The following is a 16,349-nucleotide window of genomic DNA, read 5'->3' on the forward strand; positions in this document are numbered from 1 at the left end:
ACTTTGGTTGTGGTATACTATACCTTTAATACAGTACTGTCCGAATTTCACGAGAAGATCCCTGCGAGGAGAGGGTAAGCTAGTGACTCAGCATCTTTGAAGGAGCAGGTTGATGGCGGTGGTGTCATTGACCGACTAGCCAGATTGTTCCGTACCGGGGATTGGTTATAAGAGTGGAGGGGGGGGGGAACTTGGATTTCTTGCTCGGATCTTCTCCTGAAATGCGAACAGTATATTCCTTTGCTAGGGTGACCAGATTACATCGATAGAAAAGAAAGGACACGAGGCTTCAAAAAGGAGGATATTGTTCGAAAAAAGAGGAGAGAAAATATGTATTTAGATTTAGGCTTAGGCCTATATTAAGGTCTTGCCACACAGAATGCGGGCTACCGCAGCATCCTGTGATCCTAGCACGCAGCGGGAAGGACACTGTACTGTTTTACACAATATTGCATCATCCCCGTCACACACGCGCCATTCTAACGCAGCGGGCTAGTTTCAGTTTGTGTTTCGAGTCTGTTGCCCCTTGCGTTCTGGTAGGAACATGGAGACTGAAAAACTCATAGAAGAGGTACGGAAATATAAATTTTTGTACGATCCCGGACATCTGGAGTAGAAAAACGTTGTGAAGAAGGCGGAGAAATGGAAGGAAATAGGATTGGCCTTGAACTTAGAAGGTAAGTGCATTATACATTTTGTATTTCAACATAGTTTTATTTATGTCGATATTACGTAATTTACGTAACACTGAAACTAGGAATCCAGTAAAATTAATAAGAAATTTAGCCTACATGCTAATAAAAGTAGTAGAAATCTAACACAGGAAGGGTTTCGGTTCGAACAGGAATTTTGTATCCAAAATTTGTATACAGGTCCATCTTTACATTTCTGTAAAGCTCCCAAAAGCATTCCTTTGTGTAATGTGTGGTTTGTGTGTTAGAGCACTGTACAAGTTGAGGGGTGGGGAGAGAGCACTGCACAAGTTAAGGAGATGGGACACCTTACCTACCTTAGCCTAGAAATTAGTGTGAGTGGTAAAATGTCTAAAGCCCATTTAAGAACATTTTTCTCCAACGTTCTGTCTGAAAATATTGCAGCTAATCAAAAATGTAGACTGTTGTGTGAGTCATTGAATATGCACAAGGACGCAACCTTAATAAATGAATCATTCCAAGGCTAGGACATGGAATGTATGATCATTCCACCTAAAAAACTAAATATATCCAGCCTCTGGATATCTATTTCCTTAGACAATACAAAATATATGCTCGGGGGATAACAGATTGCGTAAGGACTCTTGCTGAGAATCCGGAACTTAACTTGGGAAATCGAGTGTTTGTAATGAAAATGCACTCTGTTATACATAACCAGTTGTCTGCTCCAGTGTACCGCCCTATGCTTCAGTATTCCTGGCAGTCAGCTGGTTATGTGTATCGTGAACAAGTCTCGAACTTCAAAAATGTAATTCAGGTAGCATTTAATTTTTGAGCACTGGAGTGCTGTTCAGAAGATTGTTCAGGTGTTGCTTCTGCGTGTTGTGCTTATTGCTCTGCTCCATGCTGTTTCATGCATTTTATAGAGAATCCTCATGTACATTTTTAAAGAAATGTATTGACCAATACCAACCAAACGGAGAGTTACACAAATGAATGCTTTTAGGGTCTTCATCCCCATCGTGAGGTAAGTCTCTGTACAAATTTTTAACCAAAAATTCCTGTTCGAGCTGAAACCCTTCCCTTGTAAGAATTTGGCTTAATAAGTAATTTACATAATAGTAGAAGCAGAAATCTAATAATTAATTATTAAGTAATTCACATAATCCTAGTATGAGGTAGAAATCTAATAATTAATAAGTATAATGGAAGCAGGAATCTACTATGTATAAATATTTTTATAATGAATCATTATTGAAATAATTAACAAAATGTTGTCGAACTTGGAAAGCAGCACTGTTTGCTGTGCGGTTACTTGGTGTTTGAGAAAGCAAAGCAGGGGTTGTCCATTTTCACCTTGCTGTATTATATCAGTGGTTAAGTCGGAAGTATTAGTAATGTAGTTGTGTAAACAGCATGCAGCTTGTACTATGAGCACAGCAGTTTCGACATTAGTCTCTATAGATCTAAAAAAGATACGCCATTTTTGAGTTAATATTCCGAATGCGTTTTCCACAACTCTTCAAGCTCTTGAAAGCCGTTGGTTGAATTACTTTTTTCGTGGGTCATTTACAATAGCAGATTTGGGGAAAGGACGCATTAAAAATGTTGTTTTCTAATGCCAGGCGTTTGACAGTAAAGTCATTTGACCTCTTGCGCTCCAATATTTTTCAAAGATATTGTCATGGTTAGCCACTGACGCACAGATTTTGAGATGTTCTGAATCCATTTCTTGGTTTGAGTTGCACAATGGACAGTTAGGAGACTGATATATTCCAATTCTATGCAGATGCTTGGCCAAACAATCATGGCCTGTTGCCAATCTAAATACAGCTACAGACGATTTGCGTGGTAAATGAGGAATCAACTGTGGATTATGATGCAGAGAGTTCCATTTTTTCTCTTGTGATTGTGTTATCAAATTTTGTTTGTTGAAGTCTAAGTATGTAGATTTAATAAATCTCTTCACAGAGTAATAAGTAGATTTAGTAACAGGTCTGTAAGTAGCAGTGCTGCCCTTCTTTGCTAAAGCATCTGCATTCTCGTTTCCCAGGATTCCACAATGGGATGGTATCCATTGGAATACAATTCTTTTATTGAGTGTTATTAGTTGAGAGAGCATTTTATTTATTTCTGCTATTTGAGATGAAAGTGTGTGTCTAGAGACTATTGATAGAATAGCTGCTTTGGAGTCTGACAATATAACTGTATTTTTAAATTTATTGATGTGGCAGAGAAGATTCCTGAGACTTTCACTTATTGCAGTAATTTCTCCATCAAGACATACATACATAAAAAATGTATGTAATCCAAACCCTTCGTCACCAATAAGTACATGAGGAACAGAAATGTTTGTCCCTGATAAAGGTTTAGGAGGTAAAAGTGTTTTCTCAGCAATGAACTCGCGATAAAACTTGGAATTTTTAAAAATACCGCTGTCACTGTGCCTATCGTAACTGCCAAGATCAACAACGAGAAATTTGTAAAAGGGGTCAACTATAGCCAGAAGAACTATGGAAAAAAAATTTTTTAGCAGAAATAATTTGAGCCACTGTTAGAGGGACATTTTAATCTTATGTGCTTGCCATCATTGCTTCCTATGCAGTTAGGGAAATTCCATATTTCTTGGACTCCAATCTTTCTTCTATAGGGGTAGGCAGGTGCAAGGGCTGCAAGACAGTCCATATTTCTTTGCAGACTTCCTTCACGATTTTAGAAACTGTTGAACACTCAACTCTGAAAGAAAATGCAATAGTTGTGTGAATCACCGGTAGCCAAATGTCTGAAAAAAAAAAAACAACAAACGTCCATAAAAATATCTCTATGTTAGTTTTAAAATAAAAAAAAATATATCACATTTCCTTTAAATGTACAAAGTTTCAGTTAAAATACGATTTTAAGCATTTTTTAATCTTTTATTTTGTTTCAGGTGACTCTGTAAAATACAAGTGGAGAAACCTGAGAGATTGCTATATGAAATTCAAAAAGTTTGATAAGGGTACCACGGGTACAGCCGCAAATAAATATAAAAAATGGCCGTGGAGCAGCCACCTGCAGTTTTTGGATGATTCACTTGCAGTTCAACAGCATCGAACATTCGTGAATCCGAAGTTCCATCCACAGAAACCTTGATTGTGGAATCTCAATCCCCCCAATGTCACTGAGTCTGCTGATGAAATTTTTTTTTTTAATCCAATGCACCAGGTTGTCTTTCGACATTTCTGGTCTTCTCTCCTGGCCGTGGCTTAGTTGTAACCCACTTCTGAGGTTGGGGCGCCTGGAAGGCAGAGTTACATTACCCCGATGATGTGATAGGATGATTATGATAATGTGGTGCCAGGAGAGGTCTTAAATCTAAACGTAACCTAACCGGGAATCGAACCCGGGACCTCAGGAACTATAGCCAGAAGCTCCGACCACTAGACCATGAGGCTGGTCCTGCTGATGAAAGTATTGTCAGAGGTGCACCATCCCCATCGTCAGAAACGCCAGTCCGGAAGAAGGTGAAAAATAAAGAATCTAGTGAAGGTGTCGAGAAGTTGATTTACTTCGAAAAGAAGAATAGCTCCAAGCGTGAGTTCGACAAAATAGATAATCTCTTTTCGAGCTATGCTCGAACATTCAAAGGCTTCTCTGCAAGAAGACAGGCCATCATGAAAATGACTTTGGCTTACCTATTTGGTCAGGCCGAACTAAAAGAAGTAGAAGAGCAAAATCCACAATCTCCATCTACGAGCTCAGTTGGTTCAGATCAGAACAGAGTGTATACTGATTATAGTAGTAATCATTCTACCAGTTCTGTGGGGACTGCACTGTTCCCCGAGATTCAAAGTTCTTCTTCAGTCGCCCAACATTCCACTCCAGCTGTCAACTATCCAAACGCACTGGACCCCGACCTACAGACGTCACCCAAGAATACTGCACTGCGAAGGATCTTTATAAAAGTGGAGTACATTTCTGAACATTTAGGTAAACATCAGTAAACTGACTGTTAATCATTTCGGTTACACAGAATGCTTATCAGTTTATGTTGAAGAAAGAAATTCTTTATGATTTATATTTATATGACAATTTTTAGTATAATTATATCTCATAATATCAAGTAAATTTTTAAAATAAATGTCAATTTGAATTACTTTGGTGAATCTACCTTAGACAAATCGCAAGCCTTTGTCTTGCAGGTATCGGCCTCCTCCAGTTTGTTGTAAATTTTTCAGTCTTCGGTTCCAATAATTGATGCAAAGTTTCGAAGCATTCACGAGACATTCGAAAATAAATAAAAAACCTATCTTCAAAAGACTCCAATTCCCGACACAGTCTGTGATATTCGCCAAGTTGTTCTCGTTTCTTATTGATGTCGTGGACCCATTTTCTCTTTCTACATTTTCTCATTACAGTGAAAAATGCAAGCATTTCCTCTTCGTCAGAAGAATAATTCATTGTAAATAGCTAGATACACAATAGCCACTCGATATAGAAACAGCAGAATGCACGCTATGTTGTTTTCATAAGTTATCTTAGATTTTGTGCCGTCCGCACAGACTATACTTGGTTTTTTGAAACATGGGACATGACAGGAGCATTGCGATCGGAAAAACAGCTGAATGCCACATAGCATGGTAGGCCTGTTGGTATGGTAACAACGGTTGAGTTGCCAAACTTACAGTTACCACGTGATGAGTGCTTAATAGCTCTCTTGACAACATTTATTGTGCACACAATGTTAGCATTGGTATGTTTCGTGTTTGTTTCTCTGGCGATTTTTGTATTGTTTTCTTACCTTCATGTCAATCGTCAAAGAATGTTTTAACGTCAGCCATCTTAACGCCAATTGCTAGCTTCCATCAGCTGGCAGCATGGTAGTCCATATTGGCAACATAGCACTGTAGTTCCAAGCTCGGCTGCTTAACTGTCATGTCCCATCTTTAAAAAAAAATTAGTGTAGTGCTGTATGTGTGTGTGACGTCTCTGATCGCAGTCTGCTGCGTTTTTCTGCAACGTCCTACCCGCTGCGGTAGCCCGCATTCTGTGTGGCAAGGCCTTTATACTTTAAATTACGTCAATATCTATTTTATTACAGTATACTTATAAAACTTAATAATATAAACTTATTTTCCAGTTAACTACATATGAAAGCCAAGGGAACTATAATTATCAAAATGACTGTACAAAATGTGAATTTAATATTACTTTGTATGCAGAGAGAGAGTGATGGTCGTTGACAAATAGAATATTCTGTTGATGCTGCTGCCACCTACAGGAAAATTACTTGGAAAAAAAGAGTCAAATCAGATAATTTCAAAATATAGTGAAACCTCTCCTTATGGACACCCCTAAGATAGGGACACTCCTCAAATACAGACAGATTTTTGTGTCCCAACTGAAATAATATAGAAATAATGATAAATTTAACTCTCGTTTACGGACACTCTCAGACAAGGACAGCTGTTTCACAGTCCTAAAGTTTGCTTTACTCCTGACTGCGGATAGAACTTAGATTTGAAGATCTAATGTGTTACACAAATGGAAAATTCAGTTTTGAGAACTGTACAGAAATTCCTTAACATGAAAGAAGACAATAAGGGTCTCGTAGGCTACCACTAGCCCAGCTGACTACCCCTTGTTAGCTGGAAGTGGGTAGATAAACAGAGTCATAAAATTTGACCTGTCTGATGTGTCCAAGATTTCCACAATCGCGAAATTGTATTCGACACATGATTGTGTTAGTAGGATTATTCTCTTCACTTCAATCAGTTGTTCTGTTTCGAGAGACAAGGCACCTGAACGTAAAGGTTAAGTTGAAAACTGTAAATTACAGTACTGCATAGCTGTAGACCTAGAATAAAATTGCATGGCACAGTACTGTATTTTCCTTTTTTTGGTCTTGTATACTGTAGTTCAAAGTTGCAAAGAATTTACTGTAATATACTGTATTTATAAATTAAACTACAGTAATACATTTCATTTAATGCGTGAAGGGATACATAATGCATATTATAAATTTACTGTTAGATTGGGGAGCCTCCCTCCCAATAAAGGACACCTCCCAGATGCGGACAGAATGATACATCCCTTCGATGTCCGTAAATGGGAGGTTTCACTGTATCAGACATACAAGCTACGAAAAGGAGGAAATTTCTTGATTTCTAAAAAATCTGCCCTGGACAAAGGCCTGAAAAGGACATGCCCGGACAAAAGAGGATGTCTGCTCACACTATCCTTTGCAATTAATTTAATTTTCATAATTTCCTTCTGCACTGAACTGGAAGAGGCTGTGTGTTTGGAGAAATTGACTTCATAGAATTGTAATAAGGTTAGTATGCAGGGGCGATTTCTCTGGGCATGCTATGCTTGTTGTGCAAGCCCAGTATTTTCATAGAATGTGTATTTCTCAAAATGGCGTTACGTACATTAAAATTTATTTTGGTTTTTGGAATACTGTATAGGTGTCTTACCATCCGCAGGTTGCACACCGCAAGTATTGCAATGCTTGCTCGTTTCTTGGAGCTACAGGAAAGACGTAGAAATAGCAGAATATGATGCGCGCGCAAGTGCCTTCCTCCTTAGTCCGTCCTAGGCGCACATGCTTCTGTTATGTGTTGTTAGAAGCTCTGGTCCGAGAGCTACACCAACGACTATTTAACGTTACACAGAGCAGTATTGACAGCGGGAATGTGCTGTGATTTGCGAGTGCAATGTAATTGTATGAACGGAATGCATGTGTTAGCTGCTGCATGTATTATTAATTCTTAAACATTAATTTGAAGTACTGCAATGAGTTCGAAATTGTGTGTCATTGAAACCTTATTATTACATCCATTTTCCCGAAGGACTATTCAAGAGAAGACAGACATTATAGAGAATATGTGTGCTCGTTCAGTGCAGCTCAATACAACAATGTGCATTGGTTGGCAGGGTCGAAAAAACTAAATAAACTGTTTTGTTGGCCATGTTTGTTATATTATATCGAACTTCTACATCTGATAAGCGAATATGATCCATGACTCATAATGATTTCATAATACTCGCTCACAACACCATATCACACTCTCCATTCCTAAACACAGAACATCCTTCTACTCTTCATCTTTCACGGTCTCTGCAGCTCATCTCTGGAACTCTCTACCACAACATGTCAGAGACTGTCGGACATTGTCTAGTTTCAAAAATAAATTAAAATTGCACTTTTTGGAATTAGATTCCTTTCAATTATAAGCCCTTTTCTCTGCCGTAGTTTTGTAAAAATATAGGCTATATATTTCTTTTTCCTTCTTTACCCCTTTTTGTTCTCTTTATCAGCCGATGAATTTATTATCATAGCCTTTTTATCGTGAGTTTTATTTCATTTTCGTATTTCTTTTCTTTTTTATTATTATTTTATTACATTCCATTTTGATATATTCTTCCTTACGTTTTTCCATATTAACCATTTATACTAAATGAATTGCTTTCACTATATTCCAATGTATTTTACTTTCTTTTTTTTCTATTATGGTATTATTTTCAGTTGTTTAGTGTCGTTTTTATTATGCTATTATTATTATTTTTTTTGTAATATGTTAGTATTCTGTTCTTTAACTTTTTGTTAAATTTTAACTGCTTGTATACTTTGTGACCTGGTAGAGTGTAAGAGAAGGCCCTATGGCCTTAACTCTGCCAGTATAAATAAAGAATTATTATTATTATTATTATAATTATTATAAAATAAATTATTTGTGTGGGTCTGATTATTTGTATTAATTATGAATTATTATATCCTCCCATCTTCCTCTATAAATAAAATAGCAAGCCTAACTTTCGTGACTAGCATTCGCCCCTGTTAGTATGTTTTTATGTAGGCATTTCCCTCACTAAACGCATTTTGAGATTCTCGTGTAGAAATTCAGTTTGTGATATTTCGAACACCCACCAGAGTTCGTAGCTTGTACAGTGTCCTAACAAATTTGCTTTAGAAGGGAAAAAATAAATGGATAATGGAGGAAAAAAAATTGAGTGAAGTATTTCATATTTATTCACATGTGAACAAAATGATTTAGGGGAGAGTCGGGTAGTATCGGACATCGGGTAATATCGGACAGTGAGTTTCTTTCATCTACCACAAGATGATAGTACCTGATTGACATGGTTACGTTTCTGTGAAGTCGCATAGAGAAACGTAACCATGTCATTCAGGTACTACCATATGGTGGTAGATGAAAGAAACGCACTGTCCGATATTACCCGATGTCCGATACTACCCGACTCTCCCCTAAATCAATTTTATACTGGGTCATTCAGTAAGTAGACAAAGCAGCCATCAGCATAGCTTGGGCACTAAACGACATTTCATACAAGTTGAGAGGATGCGAAGGCATTTCTTTCCCCTTCTACTTGCCCTGAGTCCGTCAGTAACAGACTGGTAGCTGTTACCTCTTACACCTGCACCCCCCCCCCCAAGTTGTACACACAAGAAAATAAAATATTAAATGAAGTACATAAGTGGATATAAAATACAGAGACACAGATGTCTGACAATTACATGTTTCAGTATATTTTAGTGTCGTTCTTACAATATTTTCAACTAATAATTAATTAAATTAAGGGGTTCCAGTTTGTATTATGAAGTCAGGGAGGAGTAACACAGTGCAGATTGTCCCATTGTACCTACATGCTTAGAGTAGCAACTAGCGGTGAAGAAAACATTTATCTTCTGCTCTCAGTAGGTTTTTAATGTGCCAGGTGATATAAACAACAGTAAAATGAAATACAAACGCTTAGTATAGATTTTTCGAAATATAGATTACAGGTAAACCTTTTCAATAATAAGAATTTTCACTATGTTCAAAGTCAATTAGTCGAACGTTAGTAAGGTAGACAGTAGCATCTTCCCCTTCACGGACGGTAAAGAGTGTGAGTAGAAGGGAAAGCCTATCAACCAAACTGAAATGGGGATTAGCGCAATTGCCTGCTGATCTGGGGTTGTGCTCAGCCATGGATTCCATTCTTGCTTGGGTCTTTTTCCTAAATATTCCCAACTGTAAGGCGAATATCGGATGATCTATGGCGAATCCTCAAGCTGATCTTGCTATCACGAATCCCATTCAATGCTAAATAACCCAGTAGTTTTATAGTTTGTTATTTAACGACGCTTTATCAACTACTATGCTATTTAGTATCGATGGGATTGGTGATAGCGAGATGAGTTCGAAGATTCACCATAGATTACCTGGAATTCACCTTACGGTTTTGGGAAAACCTCGGAAAAAAAACCAACCAGGTAATTAGCCCAAGCGGGGATCGAACCCACGCCCGAGCGCAACTTCAGACCGGCAGGCAAGCATCTTAACCGATTAGCCAAGCCGGTGGCTTCCATTGTAATGGTGCCAATAATCATGATTTATTTTCTGCGCATTTTGTAGATAAACATCTTTTGAAAATGTCAGATTTTGTTTGGAAATGTATTTATTGATTAAGTTTTTACAAAAATGGTAGTTTTTTTTTCGCCCATTATAATAATATTAGTAAGTGTATATATTAAAATATTAATATTTAAAAGATATCAGTTTTTAAATATAATAATTATATTTTGTTTATATAAAGTACACACTTGATGGTAGATACACGTCTATTACTCTTACATCCAAGCATCATATGCTGACTGCCAGTCAACCATTTCATTGGGCTCAAACCAGAGACTGATTTCACGGTTAGCAGAGTCCACTGTATCTGAGCCGTGGATAGTATTTCTGAAATAACAACAATAAAAATTTTCAATAGGTGCGCATTTTATAAAACTCTCAACTAACTTTAACCAGAGTTTTATTTAAAGAAATATGTTTAAATAAGAAACTAGAGCATCGTGACAATGCACAGAAACCCTGGAAGCATTCGGTCGCAAAGACAGCTTCATTCGTTCACAATGTTCTGCCCAAGGGCAGGTGTTTCATTGCAAATCCAGAATTATCCAATCTTTCTTGTAGGTGATGGTATGCCTTCGAACCTAGCTCTTCGTGAAAAAGCTTGGCCTGTTATTTATGTATGTTGATAGTGATCCTACAGTCACGGAACCACGGCTGGAGGTGATCTAGGATCGACTGTAATCTACAGGACGCTAACCTGTACGTGAGGGCTGTGTCGTCTGCAGATATATACAGATGACCTCTTTCGCCATTGATGTAGCAAAAAGGGAGTTCATTGATGAACATAGTAAACAGTAGGGCCCCAATGACAGACCCGTGAGGGAATCCTGCTTGAATTTCACGAGGGTTGGAGAAACTATTACCTATTCGGCCCTTGAATGTACTGCCTTGAAGATATGCCGAAATGAAGTGTACCATTCCATCTGAACTCCCGTGTTTAGTAACTCAAATCAGCATACTACTGTAATAGCTGATTTACATACTAAGGGCCGAATTCATAGTCAACACTTATCGTAAGGAAACACTTAAGCAGTTGCTTATAATAATTTCCAATTCATAAATCCCACTAAAGTGAACACTTATTCAAATAAGGTAGCTTGTCAGCTTACTCAAGTATTTCGTCATGTGATTGTAATCAGCTGATTCGGTATACAATAGATGATTATGATTTAATTTAATTTATTGAGTTCTGTAATTAAAATGAAAATGAGTTTCGGCAAGCAAAAGATATATCAGAGATATGGAAAACCCTGTAGAGATGTATAATGATCAACAATTTAAGAGGAGATACCGTTTCGACAAGAACACTGTTGTGAATATTCTGGTGTCTCTCATTTCAATTCACAATACAGCCATGAGGCTTACCGATTTCGCCACTGCTGAAAGTACTGGTTGCTTTGAGATTTTATGATGCAGCAGCATTTCAAATAGATTTAAGTGGCATTTTTTTTTTTCGAAAAATATTCACGTCCCAACAAAGTGTAATTTGCATTTTTGTTTGTATTCTACCCAAGGAATAAGCTGTTAAAATTTGCGTAATTATATCATTTCCACTTTGTTTAGGATAAAAATAACTGAAAAATAAATTAAAATGATTTACTTACAGGAATATTTCCGGAGTTTGCATTAAACTCAACTGCAATTTTGTTCCATGTCAATTTCTTCTTTTAGAGAGAACAATTATCAATTTTTTTTTACTTTCGACGATATTTCCATATTTCATAACTAGTTAGCTCACTTCTTTCTTTTCTGTAAAATGCTTTCTGGACATTTTGTATAATTTTTAGTTCTATATTTACTTGTGTATTTGTGTATGACAATAATGCCGACTTAACAATTTGAAGGCGCGGGAAAACAATTGAATGTAGGAAAGCGCTCACGTTTAGCCATGTTGCCATATTTCTTTCTATGTCAAGGGAATGCTCAGGGCATATGAATGAGTAGCGTCTCTGCAATACGATCTGAAATAAGTGCTAAGGAAATGCTCATTATTTAAGTGTTTCCTCATTTTATAAGTGACGACTATGAATTCGATCTTAAGTCACGTGATAATTTATGCCACGTCATTGGCTACTGGCGAGCGCGGGATGTTGGAAGTTCGTTCGTTTGTTAAAGAGTCTATTATTTACATTCCTCTCAAGAGTCACCGACTTCTTTGTGAACGACCAGCTCTGAACTAATGAAGTGTTTCATTACCGCTCAATTGAGGAAGTCGTTCAAAAGAGTCGGTTCGCTCATGAATCTGACCACTCAGCACTAGTTCCGTAGACAGTGATTGCGCACAATTCGACACAATATTACGTTAAATACCTAGCATGAAAAAGATTCGCAATTATGTAAATACGACACATTCTTTTGCCGCGTCTGTGCCTCAAATCTAAGTCACCCAGGCCGGGTTCGATCCGTCGTGATGGAATTTGTGGTGGACAAAGTCGAAGTTGCAGAGGGTTTCTCGGGGTACTCCCATTCTCTCTATCATTCCACCAAGGCTCTCCACCTCTCTCTTACTTCATGTCCCATCTGCAATATTAAAAATAAGCTGAGCTAGTACAGGTTTCCGAAAAGTTTATCACGCTAATCGTTCGCAAAATAGGATCTGGTGCCTATTCCACCATTGGATTTTGCAACTTCGCAATATTTCACTTTCAACTTCTCAACTTTGCAAATCAATAGCAATTGCAATTCCATGTTGCTGAGCTCCATTTTCTAGCCAATAAAAACGTGACAGTAACAAATTGTTTTTTAAATAAAACAGATAAACTTCTTGTTTTTTGTTCCAAAATAGGCCCAGTTCTTTCAAGGACATAATCTGCTTGAGTTGAAGTAATTAAAAAACTTTCACAAAATGTAAACAAATTGAGGTTATGGAAGTTTGTCCTGTTTTCATAATTGAATACCTCCCTCAAATAAGGTTGTCTATCATATGAAAAAGTATATGATATACAACCTTCTTTGAGGGAGGTCTTCAATTATAGGCCTACTTTTTTTTTGGGTTCTTCATCACTTGACTCACTTAATGGTAAATTTTCTCTTCTTATTACTATATTTTCTTCTCTAAATTATTTTGAATCCATAGCAAAAATATAATGAATTTAATAAATTTAAAACTAATGGCAAAGAGACTAGGTTCTTTTCAAAAATCCCATTCACTTTTCAGCATATGACTTTGCACGTTTCAAAATTTTTGTAATGATGGAACAGAAGTAGTAGGCCTAATATATTCGAAAAGTTCCCCCTGCTTTTCCTTTTCACTTTTCGAACCAGTTTTCAAAAGTGATAGTGGAACAGAAATTGCAACGGAAAGTGCAAACTGGAAAGTAAAAAGTTGAAAAGTTCCTTGGCAGTCCACTGGCTCTATCAGATGCTGAGGCAGGATGGCCCACCTGTCAGAATCGGGTTCACGATTGCATCCCTGACTTCGACCATGATCCCATATATAAAGAGCACAATGGTCAAAGCGTGCCTGAGTGTAAGACTTTCCAGGTCCAGTCCTCGTAAAGACAAGCCAAACCAAATGCCATATCATTTCGTCGTGACGACACATAATAGTAAACTTACTTGCAACCATCTTGTATGCTGACATCACCTCGGATTGTTCCTGGGTGGGAATCTTTAGGATCAGTGGCACCAATCAAAAGTCTTCCAATTTTTACTACGTTTGGGCCTTCCCAGACCTACAAACGTAAATAAATTGTATAACATACAGTATTATATTATTATTATTATTATTATTATTATTATTATTATTATTATTAAAGTTTATTTATACATGCTTTAACATCTGTGGAGTAGCGGTTAGTATTCCTGACCGTGAACGAGCGGGTCCGGGTTAAAATTCTGGTTAGGTCAAGTTACCTAATGTTTTCAAGGGCTTTCCCTCAACCCATTAAGAGCAATTCTGGTTAACTTTCGGCCCTGACCATGGACTATTTTGCTGGCATTATCATCTTCTCGTTCAGACCCTATATAAGCACAGCAGTTGATAAAGGGTCGTAAAATAATAAAAAAAAACATCTGTGATCATAAGTCATGTGTAGGATCTTTGAGTATATCAGTAGGCCGTTTTTACTACTATTGAGTTCCTGTTTCTATGTCGCGTGTTACAGGTGGCTTGTGTTCATAAAACTTATTTTAGATTTTGAGTAATGTTTATGATATTGGTGATTGAGGCGATGATAAATCACGGTATGTAAATTTTCAATCCGGCATTTGCCTTTGTGACTGAGGGAAACCATGAAAAACCCCATTATTATTATTATTATTATTATTATTATTATTATTATTATTATTATTATTATTAAATATGTACTTTATATATAATACTAGTGGCTTGTGCAGCAAATGCTGCAAACTAAGTTCATTAGACGTTCAAATAAACATTTTTCAGATTTATTTTCAATGAAGAATACCAGACATTCTGAAAGTTATTTGCTTCCATAATAATGAAAGATACTCTCTCTCGAGCCAATACTGAAGAGAACCACGCATATAAATATCTACACCACACCGCCATTAAATATATGAAAAAGACCCAACCCCACTTGATTAATAACTATAAAAATATTTGATTTTTAATAATATTATCTTACGTAAGTTTTATAGCTTTCAGTAACATATACTATATATACTATATAGCCGCCACTCAGTAAAATATAGAAATCAAAATCTAATTTAAGTTATTCTCTACATCTACTTAAATAACCCCAAAACTTTTCACTTTCATAATATCATCATTATAGCATTAATATGTATAATTAATGAAAAATAGTCACATCACGGCATTAACTACAATAATATTTCATTTCTAATAGTAATAATGTCATCAAACCACCTCAAGTTTTGTAGTTTTTAATATCCAATACACAGCTGTACCCAGAAAATTACACACCACAGAATTGAACCTGTAAATTATTTTTAGCAAGTTAAGTTTTTAATAACCAATTTAATTTAAGCTCTAAATATGTCAGCATTCTTGCAGATCATGGCCTTCGTGTAATATTGTTTACTGTAGTGTGTGTTTTGTTTTATTCAGAAATGCAATTAGCTAGTTCTCAAAACTGACGACAGATGGATTTTGGAAAATAGGAAAATTATGTTGAAAAATTGACATTTCACTGAAAACTACTATTTTTCTGAAAAAACTTTGAGTTCCAAGCTTCAAAATGAGGGATCATTTATTAAAATCCGTTCAGCCTTTTTTCCGTAATTTCCATTACCAGTTCAAATTATATATATATATAGATGTTTTTATGTCATATGTATGCACTTTTATGTAATACGTCTGCTTTTATGTCTTATATATATATATATATATATATATATATATATATATATATATATATGTTTCTGTGTAATATATTCAACATACTTACTTATGTACTTGCATGTGATGTAATTGTCTGTCTGTTATAAGTTATAATATGTATTCGCTTGTAACCTTTGTGCATTTGTGTCGGAAATGTAGGCTATTTAATTATAACCCTAATTTATCATTATGGTAAAATAGGGTTAATTAAATATGGATATTCAATTAAAAAATAGGGATAGCTCTACCTGTCACCTTTGTAGATATTTTGTTACTTTCCTAATATATACTTTAATGTGAAACATATAGTTATACACAAAAAGAAAAGAGAAATCTCTTACCATCACAACAACAGGTCCCGATAATGTGTCTGCGATAAGTGTAGAAAAGAACGGCTCGTTCACATGTTCTGCATAATGCTTCTTCACTTTATCTTCTGTAGGCTAAAATGTCAAACAAATGTCAAGGATTCGCTATAGTGTACTATAGGCCTATAGAGACATTCGACAGTTTAGATAGGATGGACAGGTTAGATGACAAAGTATGCTTTGTTATACAAGGGCAGAATGACACTGATGAAACATACCCAGATGAATTTAAGCGCAACAATTCTGAAACCTTTTGATTCAAATCGTTCAATGATTCTGCCCATGAATGTCCTCTGGATTCCGTCGCAATGGATTATAATGAGTGTACGTTCTTTCACTCCCGACATTGTTTTCTAAGCATTCAGATAACTTTAAGAAGAAAGAACAGCGACGCAACGATGGAAACCGCTGCACTGTATTTATTTACTGACGTCAGATGATATTTACTCGGCTCGAAGATTAGTATTGACCACTAACTTGTTCTTTTTTTTTTCTTCTTTCATATTTCTCTAAAGGAAATACAATAAAATAATTGACAATATTTAAAAATTTCGGTATCAAGTTTACAGTTCTCTATAAGCATCTTACAGGTATAAAATATTTATATACAAATGCATACCTTCAT

General features: G+C 36.2%; 1 protein-coding gene across 1 annotated transcript; it reads right to left on the reverse strand.

Moving 5' to 3' along the window:
• Window positions 1-1,770: 1,770 nt before the first annotated feature.
• Window positions 1,771-16,127, reverse strand: LOC138707848 (nucleoside diphosphate kinase A-like). The gene is made up of 5 exons (XM_069837830.1): window positions 15,943-16,127; window positions 15,698-15,799; window positions 13,610-13,725; window positions 10,271-10,378; window positions 1,771-3,389 (listed from the first exon to the last, which is right to left on the reverse strand). The coding sequence occupies exons 1-5, from the start codon at window positions 16,069-16,071 to the stop codon at window positions 3,251-3,253; spliced, it is 594 nt and encodes a 197-aa protein (XP_069693931.1). The 5' UTR covers window positions 16,072-16,127; the 3' UTR covers window positions 1,771-3,250.
• Between the last annotated feature and the right edge of the window lie 222 nt (window positions 16,128-16,349).

This window comes from Periplaneta americana, chromosome 1 (genome assembly GCF_040183065.1).
Source record: "Periplaneta americana isolate PAMFEO1 chromosome 1, P.americana_PAMFEO1_priV1, whole genome shotgun sequence".
Taxonomy (NCBI): Eukaryota; Metazoa; Arthropoda; class Insecta; order Blattodea; family Blattidae; genus Periplaneta; species Periplaneta americana.